At 36.5% G+C, this 15,308-nt stretch overlaps 1 protein-coding gene across 7 annotated transcripts in view; it reads left to right on the plus strand.

Annotated features, from left to right (window-relative positions):
- The window catches only part of erbin (erbb2 interacting protein), a 136,017-nt gene that overhangs the window by 78,943 nt on the left and 41,766 nt on the right, over positions 1 to 15,308 (plus strand). For all 7 annotated transcript variants that reach the window (XM_069187084.1, XM_069187090.1, XM_069187089.1 and 4 more), the window contains exons 7-12: positions 883 to 972; positions 2,884 to 2,940; positions 9,762 to 9,825; positions 10,841 to 10,915; positions 12,087 to 12,231; positions 14,345 to 14,417. In XM_069187084.1, the coding sequence (XP_069043185.1) occupies positions 883 to 972; positions 2,884 to 2,940; positions 9,762 to 9,825; positions 10,841 to 10,915; positions 12,087 to 12,231; positions 14,345 to 14,417 (504 nt within the window). The remainder of the gene's footprint in view (positions 1 to 882; positions 973 to 2,883; positions 2,941 to 9,761; positions 9,826 to 10,840; positions 10,916 to 12,086; positions 12,232 to 14,344; positions 14,418 to 15,308) is intronic.

Below are 15,308 nucleotides of genomic sequence, written 5' to 3' on the forward strand. Positions count from 1 at the left end.
AATGCTGTTCCCAAGATTTAAATCCTGTTTGGTTAATGAGGTGTTGATGTCATGTGGGTGCAGGAGTTGGGCATAACTGCTGTAGGAGCTGATTTGATCGCCTGCTCTTGTCTAAGCTCAAGGTGCGCAAATGACAGGGGTGCCGTTTAATTTGCAGTGACATTTCTTTGAATTGATCGAGGTCTAGAAACATACCAGTAATATGGGTTAAAATTAGAAAACGGAAAGCATTGTCATGTATGGTTTCTTTTGCTAGTGGAAGCTTTTTGTCATGACATTTGGTACAGATAAAATCATACAGAAAAATCCAAACATTTGAGTTCAGTTGTTTTAATAAAATAGTATTATAATGTGTGTTAAATTGAACCAATTTAAGAGGAGAAATGTTTAAGATGACCTGTCCAGTTTAATTCCTGCATACCCAGCCTTCTCCTGTCAATGCAAATTCTGTTTTTGAATCAAACTGAACGAACAACTTAACATTTAATCTGTTTTCATGAATTCCTCAGGCACCTCCTAGGTGCCGTTTGCTCTTCATTGAATATACTATCTGACAGTGTTTTATCCCATCGTCTTGTGCCCGAGAAGGAAGAATCACCTTGCTAGAAAAAGACCAGACACATGGTGTGTTTGAGCGACAGTGTGATGGGCAATCACCGAATTAAGGGGTTTCTAAAGTGCTGAAGAGCACCATTTACAGATTTGGACTTTTTTTCTTCCAATTCATTTGTGAAACCATTTAAATGTCAGTTGGTTAAAGCAATATTCATCACACAGTGCTTGGGGTGTATTTATACCTGCTGACTACCATGTATTCTGTACCCTGTAAGTCATTCAGTTCTTCAACCTTATGCATTCCTTTTCTCCCCTTCCTCTGAATAGGCTTCCGGAAGGATTTACTCAGCTCCTAAGTTTAACTCAGCTATATCTGAATGATGCCTTTTTGGAATTTTTACCAGCAAGTTTTGGCAGGTAAGGGCGATATTTGTTCCACAGTTGGCAGCAGAAGAATGGCAGCAAATTCTGTTCTCAGACCAGTGTAATAAAATATCTCTTGCTGTGGAAAGTACAGTTAATGGCAGTGGTTGGGGTGTGTTGCTTCTTGGGCATCCTGTGCGAGCTGTAGCCCTGCGTCTACTGTTGCTGTTTTGTGGCCTGTGTCTCTGTTACTGCAAGCGCCAGGAAGGAAATCCGAACCGGCAGTGGTATTAAAAATATACTTCCTGCATATGGACCACAGTATTACAGGTGATTAAAATGGCAGTCACATGGAAGAGTTTTTTTTGTTGTACATTTACAGCCTCATGACTGTAGAAACCTTGTATATACAAATATTTTGAGAATGTATTGTTTTGTAAAAAAAAAATGTCGTGTGGCAAGTTCTATAGTATAATATTAGAAAGTTCACAATGCAGGCAGTGTATATCTATATATATATATTGCTGTTTTTCATCTGTTGGTCATGAATGCTGACAGACTAAGAATAATTAATACTAAGTTACCAATACTAAATGCTAACTGTAACTCTAACTAAGATGAGTGTGTTTCACTTTTCACTTCTTTGGACAGAAAGCAGCTATTGAATACACAGGTATATTTCTGTCCCTTATACTGCATTTAAGGACACAAGATAGTAGTAATGTTTTATTTAAAAATATGACTTTTTCTGATTACCTCTGATTCAGCAACACACCATTTACATTTTCTGTTAGAGGGCTTAAAAATCACATGCCAATGCACAGAAAATGTGCTGTTTTTATCCCTGTACCTCTGCACTTATTCTCCTGTACCTAACCATGGGAGAGCTGTGGGTCTTAAAAGCTACCCTTCATGTACTTCAAAGAAAATACATCATTAATTTTCTTTAGATCGGATAAGTCAATTTAAATGCTTAACTGCTAGTATAAACTCATTAGCTTCCATCTTTCTTTAAACGTTCTTTGTAGACTATTCATTTAGGAGAAAGCTTTAGAATTTGAGCACATTTTTCATTTACAAACTTACTGGTAGAAAATTATTTCTATAAAACCTATAACTGATTAATTGTATTTTATAAGGAAAGTAAATGCTGAACAGTTAGTACATAATGTCAGTGGCATTTCAGTTTCAAGAATGTTTGCGGTATGATAAAGTGCTCTCAGCTGCTCTTTAACATCAAGGCTTTGATCTCAGTTGGGTTCTGAACCAGTTGCAGTCTTTTCACTGTGGTGTTTTTAAAAAGCACACGCCAATCTCATTCCAAGGATAAGAGTACAAATGCATTGAAGAGTGTCTGATCTGTATTATTTGAGAAGGAATATATCTTTTAACAGTGAACCTGAGAACTGTTTGAAATCCTGAGCATTTATTCAGCATGCATGCAGTTTTAATAAAGTTAGAATATTGTTTCAAAATGTGAGGTTATATTGTTTTGCGGTTACTGTATGTAGAAAGTCTACTGGCTAAATAGAACAAATTAATATTTTTGTGCAAAGGTTAACCTTTGTATCTGTGTATTTATGTCTGTGTTTATGGTGACTCTTAAAGCAGTATTAGCTGATAAAGGCTCACTAATATTTTCCAACATGATGTTTAATTTAGATAAAGAACTTTCAGCACTGTAATTATAATACCAACTTTACCAATACTACCAACAACATTTTATTGTATTGTTACTATGCCCATCTTTTTAATCTTTTTCTGCCTCTGTCTGTTACCCTCAATTATTTTACATATTTCTAGAAAATAGTTTTGTAGAAATCTCACCTAGCTTACAGTAGAGTGAATTAATTTTGTCATACTGTAATTATTTAAGCTGTGTTCTGATGTGCTACTAAGTCATTCTGATTATTGACATTCAGGGGCTCACTTTCGTAGCTCAGTTTTGTTGTGCTTGATTTTCAGATTGACCAAACTGCAGATTCTGGAATTAAGAGAGAACCAGTTAAAGATATTACCAAAGTAAGTAGACCGCTTCTTGAGTCATCGTACTGAACTGGTTTGGAAAAAGGATTATTTGTTTTAATGTTTAAAGCTATACTTTCTATAGATGCTACTTTTGTTATTTTTACTGGCCACAGCCAGCTTACAGAATATTTTTTATTCTTTCTCTTATTATATGAATCAGTGTGATCCATCTCCTTGGAGTGTCTCTGTAACATTTTTATTCTAGCTGAACTCTTAATGACCTAAATCAGTTTGTTTGGACTGATTTGCCAAGGTCAGGAAACCTGTAGACACACTGTCCCTGCAGTGTGATTTGGACAACCTGGGAGGAGTCAGTGGTTCTTGCTTAAACTACCCAGGTGCAATGAGTTGCTTCATTACAACTTCATGAGTTGTCTGAAGTGCTAAATTTGTCTATTTTCAAACTCTTAACTATTGAATTTGAAGGCATTCTTTCATGTTCTGTATCAGATTTGTACAAAAATGCTTATTGCACTTATGTGCAGTGCAATTGTGTTGTGCATGTAGTGTCCTGCATACCAAAGCATTTCCAGGTGCTTTAACAAATTGAAAAAGCTTGTGCGCAAAATTCACTAATGTTATAACCACATGCTCAAGGCTAACAGGTCCAAATTTTGTGATTATGTGGAATGATTAAAAATTAACTTTTGAGTGACCCAACCTGTAAAAAGCAGCATTTACCTTGTAGAGCAGTGGTTCTCAAACTTTTTGGACCAAGTACCACCCCTAATCCAACCAAAGCATCCAAGTACCACCTACAAGTCATCATCTCATAGGAACCCCCAAAATTCTCAATGACCAACATGAGTGTGCGTGCACACACACTCACACATACATATAATAAATATTATAATAATAAACTTTATTTGATATAGCGCCTTTAAAGGTGGCTTCTCAAAGTGTTTTACCGAAAAAAAAACATTAACAACAACTAATAAAAAAGCACCATTTCAGTGAGAGGGGTGAGCCTGTTTAGTTGAGCAAAGCAGATGTGAATTAATTTTTCGAACCTTGATACAATTCACAACAGAGTCTTATAGATTTTAAATCATCAGGCATTTTCTTGACGGCAAAGGTCTCGCGGTGGATGTTGTAATGCGTACATTAATTTCTGGAGCAACCTATCTAATTCGTGCAACTACACCGTTATGTCAGCTTGTCATTGCTCTAGCACCGTCTGTACAAACTCAGACGCATTATATCCAGTCGAGGCCATTCTCTACGATAAATTCATTCAGAAGCTGAAATATGTGCTCTCCTGTAGTTCCTGTTGGTAGCGGTTTACAGAACAGAAAGTCTTCATGGAACATGCCCTCAAACTCGTATCTAACGTAAACGAGCAAATTGGCCAAATCTACTACAGACTCATGTAATTGCAGTGAAATACATCTGCTCATCTTAACGCGCTCTATCAGTGTACTTTTGATATAATCCTTCATTTCAACAATTCTATGAATGACTGTGTCTTTCAGGGGGGACAGCAGGTCGAGCTGTTTAGCAGCCTTTTCTCTACACATAATACGTGTCGGCTCTTTTGCCAACGGTAAATAAGGTTCTTCAAAAATAGTGTAGCTTACCTGCTTTAGCAATACAAAAGCTTGCATTTTTCTGCGTTTCCGTTTTTATTTCCGTATTTATTTAAAGTTTTTATTTCATGCGCATGGGAGTGAAACACAGAGACGCTCGGTGTATTTTTCTCAAATTAGAACAGTTCTTAAATATTTTTCTGTTATCACTCTTTCGTGTGCTCACAAGATTACCTGCGTTCGTAGCACGTATTTCTATGCATTCCTGTGTTTACAATGTTGGCATTGATCCAAAATCACGCACATTCTCCTTTCTCTCTATTTGCTGGAGATACAGTAGCTTTTTTTAAATACAATTGGTCACTTGCATCCGTAGCACGCATTCCTATAGAGTGGTATAGAATTACAGAATATCTCTTGTGTCCACTGAAGTATTAGCGCGCACTGTATCGTACAATAGTACGTAGGCTGCGTATTCGACACGTATTAAAATACAAAATATGAAAACCTGTCCCGATTTTTCAGCTCACACGACACAGTTCCAGGGTCATTTGGCGTACCACTTGGCGGCACTCCATGTACCACTGCCGGTACGCGTACCACAGTTTGAGAACCACTGTTGAGGATTCATTCTGTACAAGATAGTGCCTGAAATCCTGAAAGATGCCACACAGTCATGTGCCAGCACCTCTGCATTCTACTTCTCAATGAAAGCTCTGACCTAAGGAGTATGGTACAAATGTTTGAGTGTGTTTTTTGTTAAAAGAACAGAGATGTAACAAGAGATCAAGCTTAGAGTTTTGCTTGAGATTTATACTCTTTATACTCAATTACGGTGTTAATGGCTGGTGTTTAGGACTCTGGACTCCTGACTGGAAAGTTGTGGGTTTGTATCTCTGGGAGGGACATTTCTGTTGTCTCCTCAAGCAAGGTACTTCATTCAGATTCCTCCAGCCACAGAGAAGGTTAAAAATGTGAAATGAGAAAGTTAAGATGGCTTTCCCCATGAATATGACTAAGTGCTAGTTTGTCAGTTGCCATGACTCAAAGTGGGAGGTTGAAAATGGTCTGTAGCTTCCCTTTTCTCTGGAAATTTGATATTTCTTTCATACAAAATCTCACTGACACCAGTTGCAAGTTTAAGAGGAATATGCCCTTACTCTTTGAAAAGCTAAGTAAGCTAAGGGTCTAAAATAGGTTAGTAACTGCCCAGAGACGAAAAGAGCTCTTCTGACCTGACAGTCACAAAAGCCAAAGCAACAGCTTAATTAACCAGGTCTTCATACAGTAGATGATGTTTAAAGCTCATGACCCTTTATAATGGAGATCTTCTGTTCTGATCATCTTTAAAATAAAAGCTGTTATTGTTCTTTGTTTCAAATAATGATGCAAGACTGTTTGGCATTAAATATAGAAATGAAAGGTTCTTCTTATATTGCTTGAAATGATGGTGTGATGGTGTGAAGTCTATTTTCTGCTCCACCAAAGCATTAACTTGCTTCTTTCAACCTTGAGAACTTTGGTCTTTAGTATGCTATGGAATGTAGTGTGTATTAGAGATTATTAATAGTGTAAATAGGAACTTCAGTGTTTCAAACTGCAATTATAATAAACTGATCAACAGATGTCATAAGAGGGAAGTAATCCTTTTTGTTTAATTTTACAGAATTGAGTGGGTGACTTGAAAGAAAAGACAACAAAAAACGAGTTGTAAACAATTTTTTAATCAGTCCAGATTTTCGCTAAGTTATTCTGTTATTCACATTATTTTTAACAGTGAAATACAGCTATCAAAGCTATCATTAAATAGGTAGTACAGTTGATAAATATGAGGGATGCTGAAGAATTTTAAAGTTATTATTGATAACATTGGTGTTGCAGTTTAGAGTGCAGTTAATAAGTTGATAAAACTTCTGTGTGCCTTATGTTCTTAAAAACAAGGTTGGTTGGTATTATTTGGACATCTGTGACAATTTGACTGCATGCTGTGTAGTTCCATAGTTTGTATAGTTACTCAGTCATGTCTCCTGCGGCTTTCTCTTGACAGGTTTTATAACACATTAGATTTAGACTTTCTGTGGTTCTTTGCTTACTTGATTCTACAGTATTCCTTCACTGATTGACTGCATGGATCTTAATACCTTCAAGCTGTTTTTGAAGTTTTGAAGTCAATCTTGTTTGTCTGCCATCTGACCTGAACTCAGTTGTTTTTTCATGTTTCACACAACGGTAATAAAGGATTCTAATCCTGAAGTCCTGTTTTAACTGGATAGAAAGAGTACATGCAGCATACTATTTTTATCTTTTTCCAAACAGTATGTTCTCCCCATTCCCCAATGAATGCATCCCAAAAGTATTTTTTTAATTAATGTTTCATGTTGAGCCCCTAGACTGTTGTGCATTCCTGTTAATCCCAGTTTGATTGTGTGCATTTTAAAATAAACTCCAGTCAAAGCCAGAACAAGGCATTCCATATGAACTAACAACTATTTATATTACTCTTGAAGGCTGAGATTTTAATTGCACAATATTTACACCTTATTGTCTGAGCTCAAGCAGTCAAAGATACGGCTTCAGTACTGTATTGTGACAGATTGTCAATAACTGGAGATTTAAAACACAGTCCTGAGTGCTCTTGTGACCTTGGGTCACATGCTAATTTTGGAATTGAGAGAAGGTGCTGGTGTATTGTTAATGTGATGATGATAAGAAAGCCTGCAAATCGGTATTGAGGTAAAGTGAAAGGTCATTATACACAACTAAAGATCTGCGTGAATGGTGTCTGCTGTGGGTTTTGTGCTTATGGTGTGTGCATTGTAAATCAATATGTACTACAGGGTTTTATTTTACTGTTTTTTAATTCAGGCTTTTCTTTGGCCAACAATATGTCAAGTTAATATATGGCCAGAAATGTATAATGCTAATCCAGCCAAGTGATTGAAAAAATAAAAACCTCTCCTCTTGGAGAGGAAAGATAAATGCTGTGCTGGACAGATAATGTTTTAGACATTCAGGCTGATTGATTTGTCAGCAAAACTGTTGTTACAGTACATGCTGTAATGCAATTTAACACCAAATTGTACCAAATAAGATGGAGACGCAGGATGTTTTTTACAGCTTCATTTCAGCATTTTAATGTAGAAATATTGTGCTTCTCTAAATAGAGTGGGCAGGTTGCTGCAGATGTCTGAAGGTGTTTTGTTGAAGTTCACCTTGGGTGAAATGTTCAGTAGCAGGAACAGAAATTAGCTTTGAAATAATGAAACAGCTTTGTGTGACAGCTCCGTTTCATCAGTTAGTGAGTTTGGTCTTAGTATAGGAGCTTAGTGATGGAGTTGAAGTATGAAATAAGAACTGCTGACATGTGTCTTGTGTTGATCTGACCATGCTTGAAAGGTCACACCCATTTTTCATTGGGTGAAATGTTACCGGCATTTGGCAACAGTACTCTCTTATGTGTAAAGAGAGCCAAAGGTGTTTTTTTTTTTGTGCGTGAAAATTTTTTATACATAAAAGGTAAAATTTAAGTGCTGTAATGCACAATTACTTTCCCTACTCTTGCTTGTGGTAGGGTTGACTCACACTCATTAAGAGGAAGTAATTACTGTATTCTACATAAAGTATGAAATATGCAATTGGGAGATTGCGTTTTTAAATCTCCAGTTTAATTTCAATTGTTTTAATCGCTTGACAGCTCTAATTCAAATCTAATTAATTAGAAGTTACTGTTCAATTGAAACTGATTAATTACTTCATTGACTGGAACTGAATGGAATTGGGTGCTTTGTGTTTAATGCAAGAAGAATGGAAATTATCTGGAAAGGTTTTTTTTTAAGATATTGAAATACATTTTAGTGAAGAGCTTTATAAGAAACCTTTTTAGAATCGCCATTGTGAGACATTTAATCGAACGTATTTAGCTGAGCAGTATTTTATGTTCTTATTCAGGGACATTTTTACTAATTTGTCTAGTATGAGAGAAGTTTTAGTTGATCTCTGACCCAGGGAGAAGTGTCTTGGGGTACACGGTTGAGGGCAGAACTTACTAATAGGCTGCGTCCTCTATTTTCTTCTTCTGTCCCCAATAAACTCTAATAACTGGCCAATAAAAGCTCAGTTTTCCTTTATATGAATGCCTATAACCTTATACCAAAATCAAGATTTTACACCACATATTTATGCTGTACAGCTATGGCTACGGGCCCTGTGACTGCTCACAGGCAGAATGACCGAGGAAGTGATGGCAGCCTCCTCCAGTGCACCCCACCTCAAGCCAGTTGATTTTTCACACAGCACAGGGCTACACAGCCCTATACTGGCGGCTCCAGTATTGTTGTGCTACCTGTTGGGGAATCTCGGTCTCAGTTGCCTTGTAACATAGGGCAAGATTGAACCTGTGATGCCTAGATTATAGATTTAAATGTGCTCTCATTAGTGGCCCCAGAACACCTCCTTTTTAAGGTAAACCTACCATTGAAGAGTTTTCAGTGTAATTGATGCACGGCTGCCAGCTTGTACCCTGCGCCAACACCTGGTGAGTTTTTAGCTTGTTCTCGGATGTTAGCTGCTACTGAACTGTCCAGGAAAGACCCTGGCAGCATTCATATCAGTTTGGTCATTGGTGTGCTCCTAACAGCTGCCTTTTAATATACACTCCCCTGTAGGTCTTGCAAGATCAAAGTAAAGAAAGACTTTATGTATCTCATAGATTCCATGATTAAGTTTTTGAGTTGTGGGAAGTACAGTATACTTCATATAAGTACAGTACATAGCAAGTCGTGCAGCAAGTTCCTTGTGCAGATATATAGCATGGAGGAAGCGTAATGAGCTGTCCACCAGAATCCACCAGGACTCTGTTTTGCTTTGTTTTTGCTCATGTTTCTACTGATTATCGTCTCTTTCTCAATTCTGTGTCTCTTATGTGTCATTTTATTTACCATATATTTTTAAGTGTGTGCTCTATTTTGGTGTTTATTCTAATTAGAGGATTATAAAATGTTTTTTCATCAAGTGAAATGTTTTATTTAGAAATATCTTGAACGAGACCTCAGGAATGGAACCTCTACATCAGTCATGGACTGGGTTTGAGGCTTTTGAAGGGCTCAGGTCTTGAGAGCTCTAATGTAGAATCATAAGGGTATGGTCACTTATTAAAAATGTGTGCTGGCTTCATCTCTTTCAAAATGTTGTCTTGATTTGGAGGACCTTGTGTGAGGTTTTTTTATAACCCTGGACTCTGTCTGTTGATGAAATGCTGTGCAAAGCTACCAAGTTCCTCTCTCCTTGCAGAAGCATCCATAAACTGACCCAGCTGGAGCGCCTGGACCTGGGAAGCAATGAGTTCACAGAAGTGGTGAGTATCTGCAGCAATGGGAGGAAATGGGGGATCAGATCAGGCCACATTATCTTTAATTCCCTTTTCATCAGTGGGAAACTAGATAACAACATGCTGTGTTCAGTCTAAGCTCTGTTCTTTTTTCATAATAAAAGTCTGTGCTCTGGGAGACATTGCTTTTCATCGCATGGTCAGTTCAGAAAAACTCTGCAGGATGTGTGATTTTGTACGATATGAGCCATTAATGCAGAGTTTGATTTCAATGCAGGCTTGCCAGTAGTAGATCAGAAGGGACTGCTTTAAGCACTGGTCCAAAATGTTAAAAAATACTTTTGCTTTTTTAAAGGTTGAGATGAAGACTTAAGGATGGTATTTCTAGCTGGTTCTTAAATTGTTTTTTTTAGTTTGGGGGGTTGTGAAAGTTTGTGGAGCTGGAGATGGCTCAAATAGCACGGGTGCTGGGATGAGTTTTGTGGCCTAGTTTTGGCTAGTCTGAGCCTGGGAATTCTAATTGTCTTGACATGGTCCCTCCATGGTGTAGGAAGGGTATTAGCTGGCTAGGGTTCTCTTGGTACAGGAGTGAGTCTTTCAACTTGCTTCAGAGAGACCAGTGAGAGAAACTTTTGCTCTTCTGTCTCTCCTGTGTCAGAGCAGCATGACTTCAAGTCCTTCTGCCCATGTGGATACAGGAGATACCAGAGAGCCTAATCTGCAGTCCCAGTTTCTCAGACCGGTTATTAAATCTCAGTAACAAAATAAATTGACAGTTTGACAAAATTTTACAAATTGAAATTAAACACGTGACTTTGTCATTTATGTACTGTATGGTCCCCATGTTGTTGCAAACCGCTGGTCTCGCCATGGGCGAAAATGATAGTTTGTGTTAATTGTGTGCAATTGAGTATTAATAATTGGTATTCACAAATTTTTGATGGTTTGTGTTTAAACTCAAATGTATTTTATTTGATGTATTTATGTATTTTGTCTGGAAGTATATGAGAATATTTTGTGTTATCGTCTCTTTTCTGCTCAGCCTGAAGTTTTGGAACAGCTCACAGGGTTAAAGGAGTTTTGGATTGATGGGAACAGACTGACATTTCTACCAGGGGTATGTATAAATTTTGCTTTCAGTAATCGTCAGCATGTTTCTGAAGTGACACTGCTTTAATCTTGCCTAAAACTTATGTGGGTGCAAAATATTTGAAATGTATGTTTTAATGTTAGTTTGCTTATACTGTACAATCCTTTCTTCTTTTAGGCATGCTAAATAATACTAGATTATTATGGGTTAAATGTGTTTGTGCTGATCTATGTAATATTTGGAAATAATTTACAGATATGTGAAGTATTCTTAATCAGAAGCACTGTAAAGTATATTTTTCCAAATGCTAAAGATTGTATATATTTAATTTCTTATTTCTAAGTTATTCCTTCTGTAAGATTATTAGGGGACTGTTACTTTGAATTCTAAATGTTTTGAAAATTTTAACTTCAGGTTTATAAATGTGATTAAATTATTCCAAAATATGGCCCATATCTTGGGGAAAAGGGTGGCTAAGACATGCCAACAGGTAGCTCTTTTATCTTTGCGGCTGCACAATTATTTGATCATTGAAATTCTCATTGCTTAAAAAAGGTCAAAATGAGTTTACAAAGAAATTTGTAGAGGACAGAAATGTAATCAAAACAGGAAAGTAATGCTGAAATTAGAGTGAATTAATCAAATTGAGACAGTATCAAAGAAATCCTGTGATTTTAAATATACCACTGTGATCTTTGAAAGGGGGCTTGCTACTGCTTGCGCAGTTTTGCAAATACTTTTTTCTAGTTTTGAGAGAGAGCATTTTGCCAATTTTTTTCTTCCTGATCTGCTGTATTGAAACCATTTTCTCTCGCTTTCACTCCATGTTTTGATTTAGCTTCGCTACAGCGCACAGGGTGAAGCCTGTTGATGTTTAACTAACGGTTATTACTGCATGACCGGAATGCATTTGAAATCTGTGTGGGGCTTTCACTTATTTAAAGTGGGAAGATTATTTTGTTGGCTTTTAATCTGCCGGTGCATAAATAGTTCCTGGATGGTTCTCTCTTGGTTGTGCTTATTCTTTTTACATGTAAAAGCAGAAACTGGAAATTGTACTTCCACAGAATAGAGTTAATTCCACATGTGATGCCTGTTGGTTGTCCTGTAACAGATCTGACGGATTGCTTATATCTTACCCCTTTCTTCTGCTTTTACATAGCAATTTATCCCAAATTCGTTCTGTCTCTCCCTTTAGTTAATTGGGTCATTAAAGCAGCTGACCTACCTAGATGTGTCCAAGAACAACATTGAGATGATTGACGATCGGATAGCTGGTTGTGAAAACCTGCAGGACTTGCTTCTCTCAAACAACGCGTTGGCCCAACTTCCTGGGTCAATTGGTTAGTACACTTTTACCAACGACTGTCCTTTTTCAATCTTTATGAAGCATTATAAAAGTGGTTTGTGTGTGGGTTCCTCTCGCTTTCCAGGCAGCTTTGGGATTCTGTGAGTTCAAAAATCAGAATGGATGTGTGTAGTGTTACACACTGCCCATGCTAGTAAAAGGACCACTCAATGAAACATGATGGTCGTATCTCTTTAATCTTTGAAAATACTTTGATTCTCTAAAGGCTTCTTCAGTGGAGCCTAGACTGACCTGCAGGCTTTTAAGGACTGAATCCTCTTGTTCTTGCTCTCTTAAAGTCAAGGACTCTGGTGATCATGAGTGAATTTGCTTTCGGGAAGTTTAGTAGTGGGGGAATTTCTGTCTGGGTGTCTATTGTGTAATGTGGTCAGAGTGGGTGTAGTTACAGTCTTTCACATTACCTTTCTCATAGCCTGAAGCTATTCTTAACTCAACAAGAGAGGAACCAAAGTCCCATGATGTGTTTTATTCTATAATATTCTCCGCTTTTTTTCTTTAAATAAGTCCAGTTTTATTGGGATGTGAAAACGTTCTGTTTTAATCCTTTATTCCCAATATCAGTTCGACAGTCACTGATGTATGTTTTAAAATCCATTGCTGTTATTTTACTAAAGTATTTCACCTCTTTCCTAGTGTTATTCTTTTCTCACAAGTTCATATAGAAAAATTAGCCCTATATTAACTCCTATATATTTTGCATGTTAGGGTTTATGTAGAGCATGTATAATATTGCCATTTGTAGTCTGCCTTGACTAAAAGATGTTCCATAAAATTGAGTATTTCTGTAAATGTCACTTGTCGTAACTCTAGAATCCGCACTGAAGAAGCAATTCTGGACAAGGGATTCCAAGAGAAAACAGAAATATGATCAAGGACATACAATGAGATATTTATGTTTTAGATCAGAGTTTTCCAAATATTGAGCAATTTTGAAATTGCTTACCAGTAATCATAATTGGGCTTTTTTGTTTTAAAACTTGTAGGCTTTTATTAATACATTTGTACATTATGGTTGTCTGAAAGATTATAGACAGTATACTTTAAGACTTTTAAACTGTGGCTGAAAAGGAGATGTTGTTAATTTAATACATTATTGTATTCATTACACTTGGTCATTTAATGCATTTAAATGGGATAGCTATGTATATTGAATAAAAGACCACTGTGTTTGGTAGCTGTTTTGTTCTCATAGCTGAGTAAGGATTTTGCGTAGAGTCACTTTCTGATTAAAGAAACAGCTTTGTGTTGTATTTGCCGTTTCCTTCACTACAGATCCATAAGCCATTCATCAGCACAGCAGCTTAATTCAGAGATTTATGCCTCACCAATGATGTCTGCTTGCTAGTCTTCAAAATCATTTTTAGCCTGAAGTCGTTATTGTGTTAAATGTAGCCATTCAGGATATATGCAGTATAATTACCTTGTTAAAAATGTAAAATGCCCTTTAGGTGAACTTTTGATTAAATATAGATGTATAACAGGGCTCAGTAGATGTTTTCATTACAAATGCCATATTACAGTTTTCAACCTCAGTTAAGGAATGAAAGACAGCCCACTAGCCTGAGAAATCCAAGTTATCCATGTTAGTAACTACTTATAGTTAATTTCTGTCACAACAAAGATAGTTACACTTGGTGCCATGGGAACATGTTTTTTGGGAAGTTAAGAAGTTGCTTTTTGTCTTTGCTTTCTTTTACTTTTTTTATTTAAATGAGAATTGCATTACAGAACAGCAACACTAAAAGCCTTTGGTATTGTGATGAGGAGAATTTCAGTAGAGCATAATTGTATAACATTCTATATGCTGTAAATTCTCATTAGCAGCTGTTCCTTTTTTTCCTAACTCATATCAACATGGACAAAACTCAAGGATCTGCAGAAGTATTTGTGTGTTCTTTGTAAGATTTTTAGATTTTCACAAGCACCTTTTTCCCTTGCATCTTGAAAATCTTTTTCCTCACAATATTATAAGATAATATTGGGAAAATAATATTATAAAAGTGCCTTTACTAAAGACAGTGCCTTTTTACAGTAAACTATGTTTGTACATGTATTTATTTGTGATTAATTTGCTTTTTTTTGGACAGGATCTCTGAAGAAATTATCTGCGCTGAAAGTTGATGAGAACCAGCTAATGTACCTGCCAGATTCTATAGGAGGGTGTGTATTTAAACTGTTATACCAGATTTACTTGACAGGAATACGTCTGAGCATGTTTTTTCTTTGGAATTTAGGCTCCATTGTTCCTTATATTCATCTACTGCATTAGTAAACACCTGTCCTGGGTATTTGAAAGTAGTGATGTAAACGTCATATGACACTTGAGCTCACTGGAGACCTAACTAATTTTCCTCCACTGCTTTACGGATTGGTTTTGGGTGCTCTGTAGAACAGCCTCAATCTTTTCAGCAGTACTAGCCGATGATGAACACTAATCCATTCTGTCTGAGTATTTTGTTGTGACACTTGTGGATTTTAGTTGCTTTTATTTGCTATAAATACCTTTGAAATCCAGACAGTTGGATTAAACATTGTGGATTAAACAAAGCAGGACATTGTTTTATAGAGACTAAAGCCGTTTATAGGGACTTAGCACTACTGTAAGTGGAGAAAGTAGTTGTCCATATGGACCAAGAAAGGGATTAAAGTTTAATCATGGTCCTGCTATTTATACAATAGCCTGAAACCTATCCTAAATTAAACAGGCAGAATCTTCACTCGGAGGTGAAACTCTTCTCTTGTTTCTGAAAATTTAGATTTGCTTTCAGATGTTTTTTGTGATAATAAATTCCCTCTTTCCAGTGACCCTAATTATGACTATTGAATCGCCTTACCTCAGTTTGTTTATCAGTGCTGCATTAGTGAAAGCCACTGTAAGGATTATAAATATGGGATTGCAAAGAGTCTGTTGTAATCCCTGTAAAGACTGTAAACCAAACTGATTAAACCTATTTAATTTTTGACTTCTTATTTGTGCTTTACATTCAGTCACTCATAATTACAGTTATGCTTTATCTTTTTTTTACTAGTTTTAAGAATTAAATTCTGTTT

The sequence above is a fragment of the Lepisosteus oculatus genome, chromosome 3 (assembly GCF_040954835.1).
Source record: "Lepisosteus oculatus isolate fLepOcu1 chromosome 3, fLepOcu1.hap2, whole genome shotgun sequence".
Classification (NCBI taxonomy): Eukaryota; Metazoa; Chordata; class Actinopteri; order Semionotiformes; family Lepisosteidae; genus Lepisosteus; species Lepisosteus oculatus.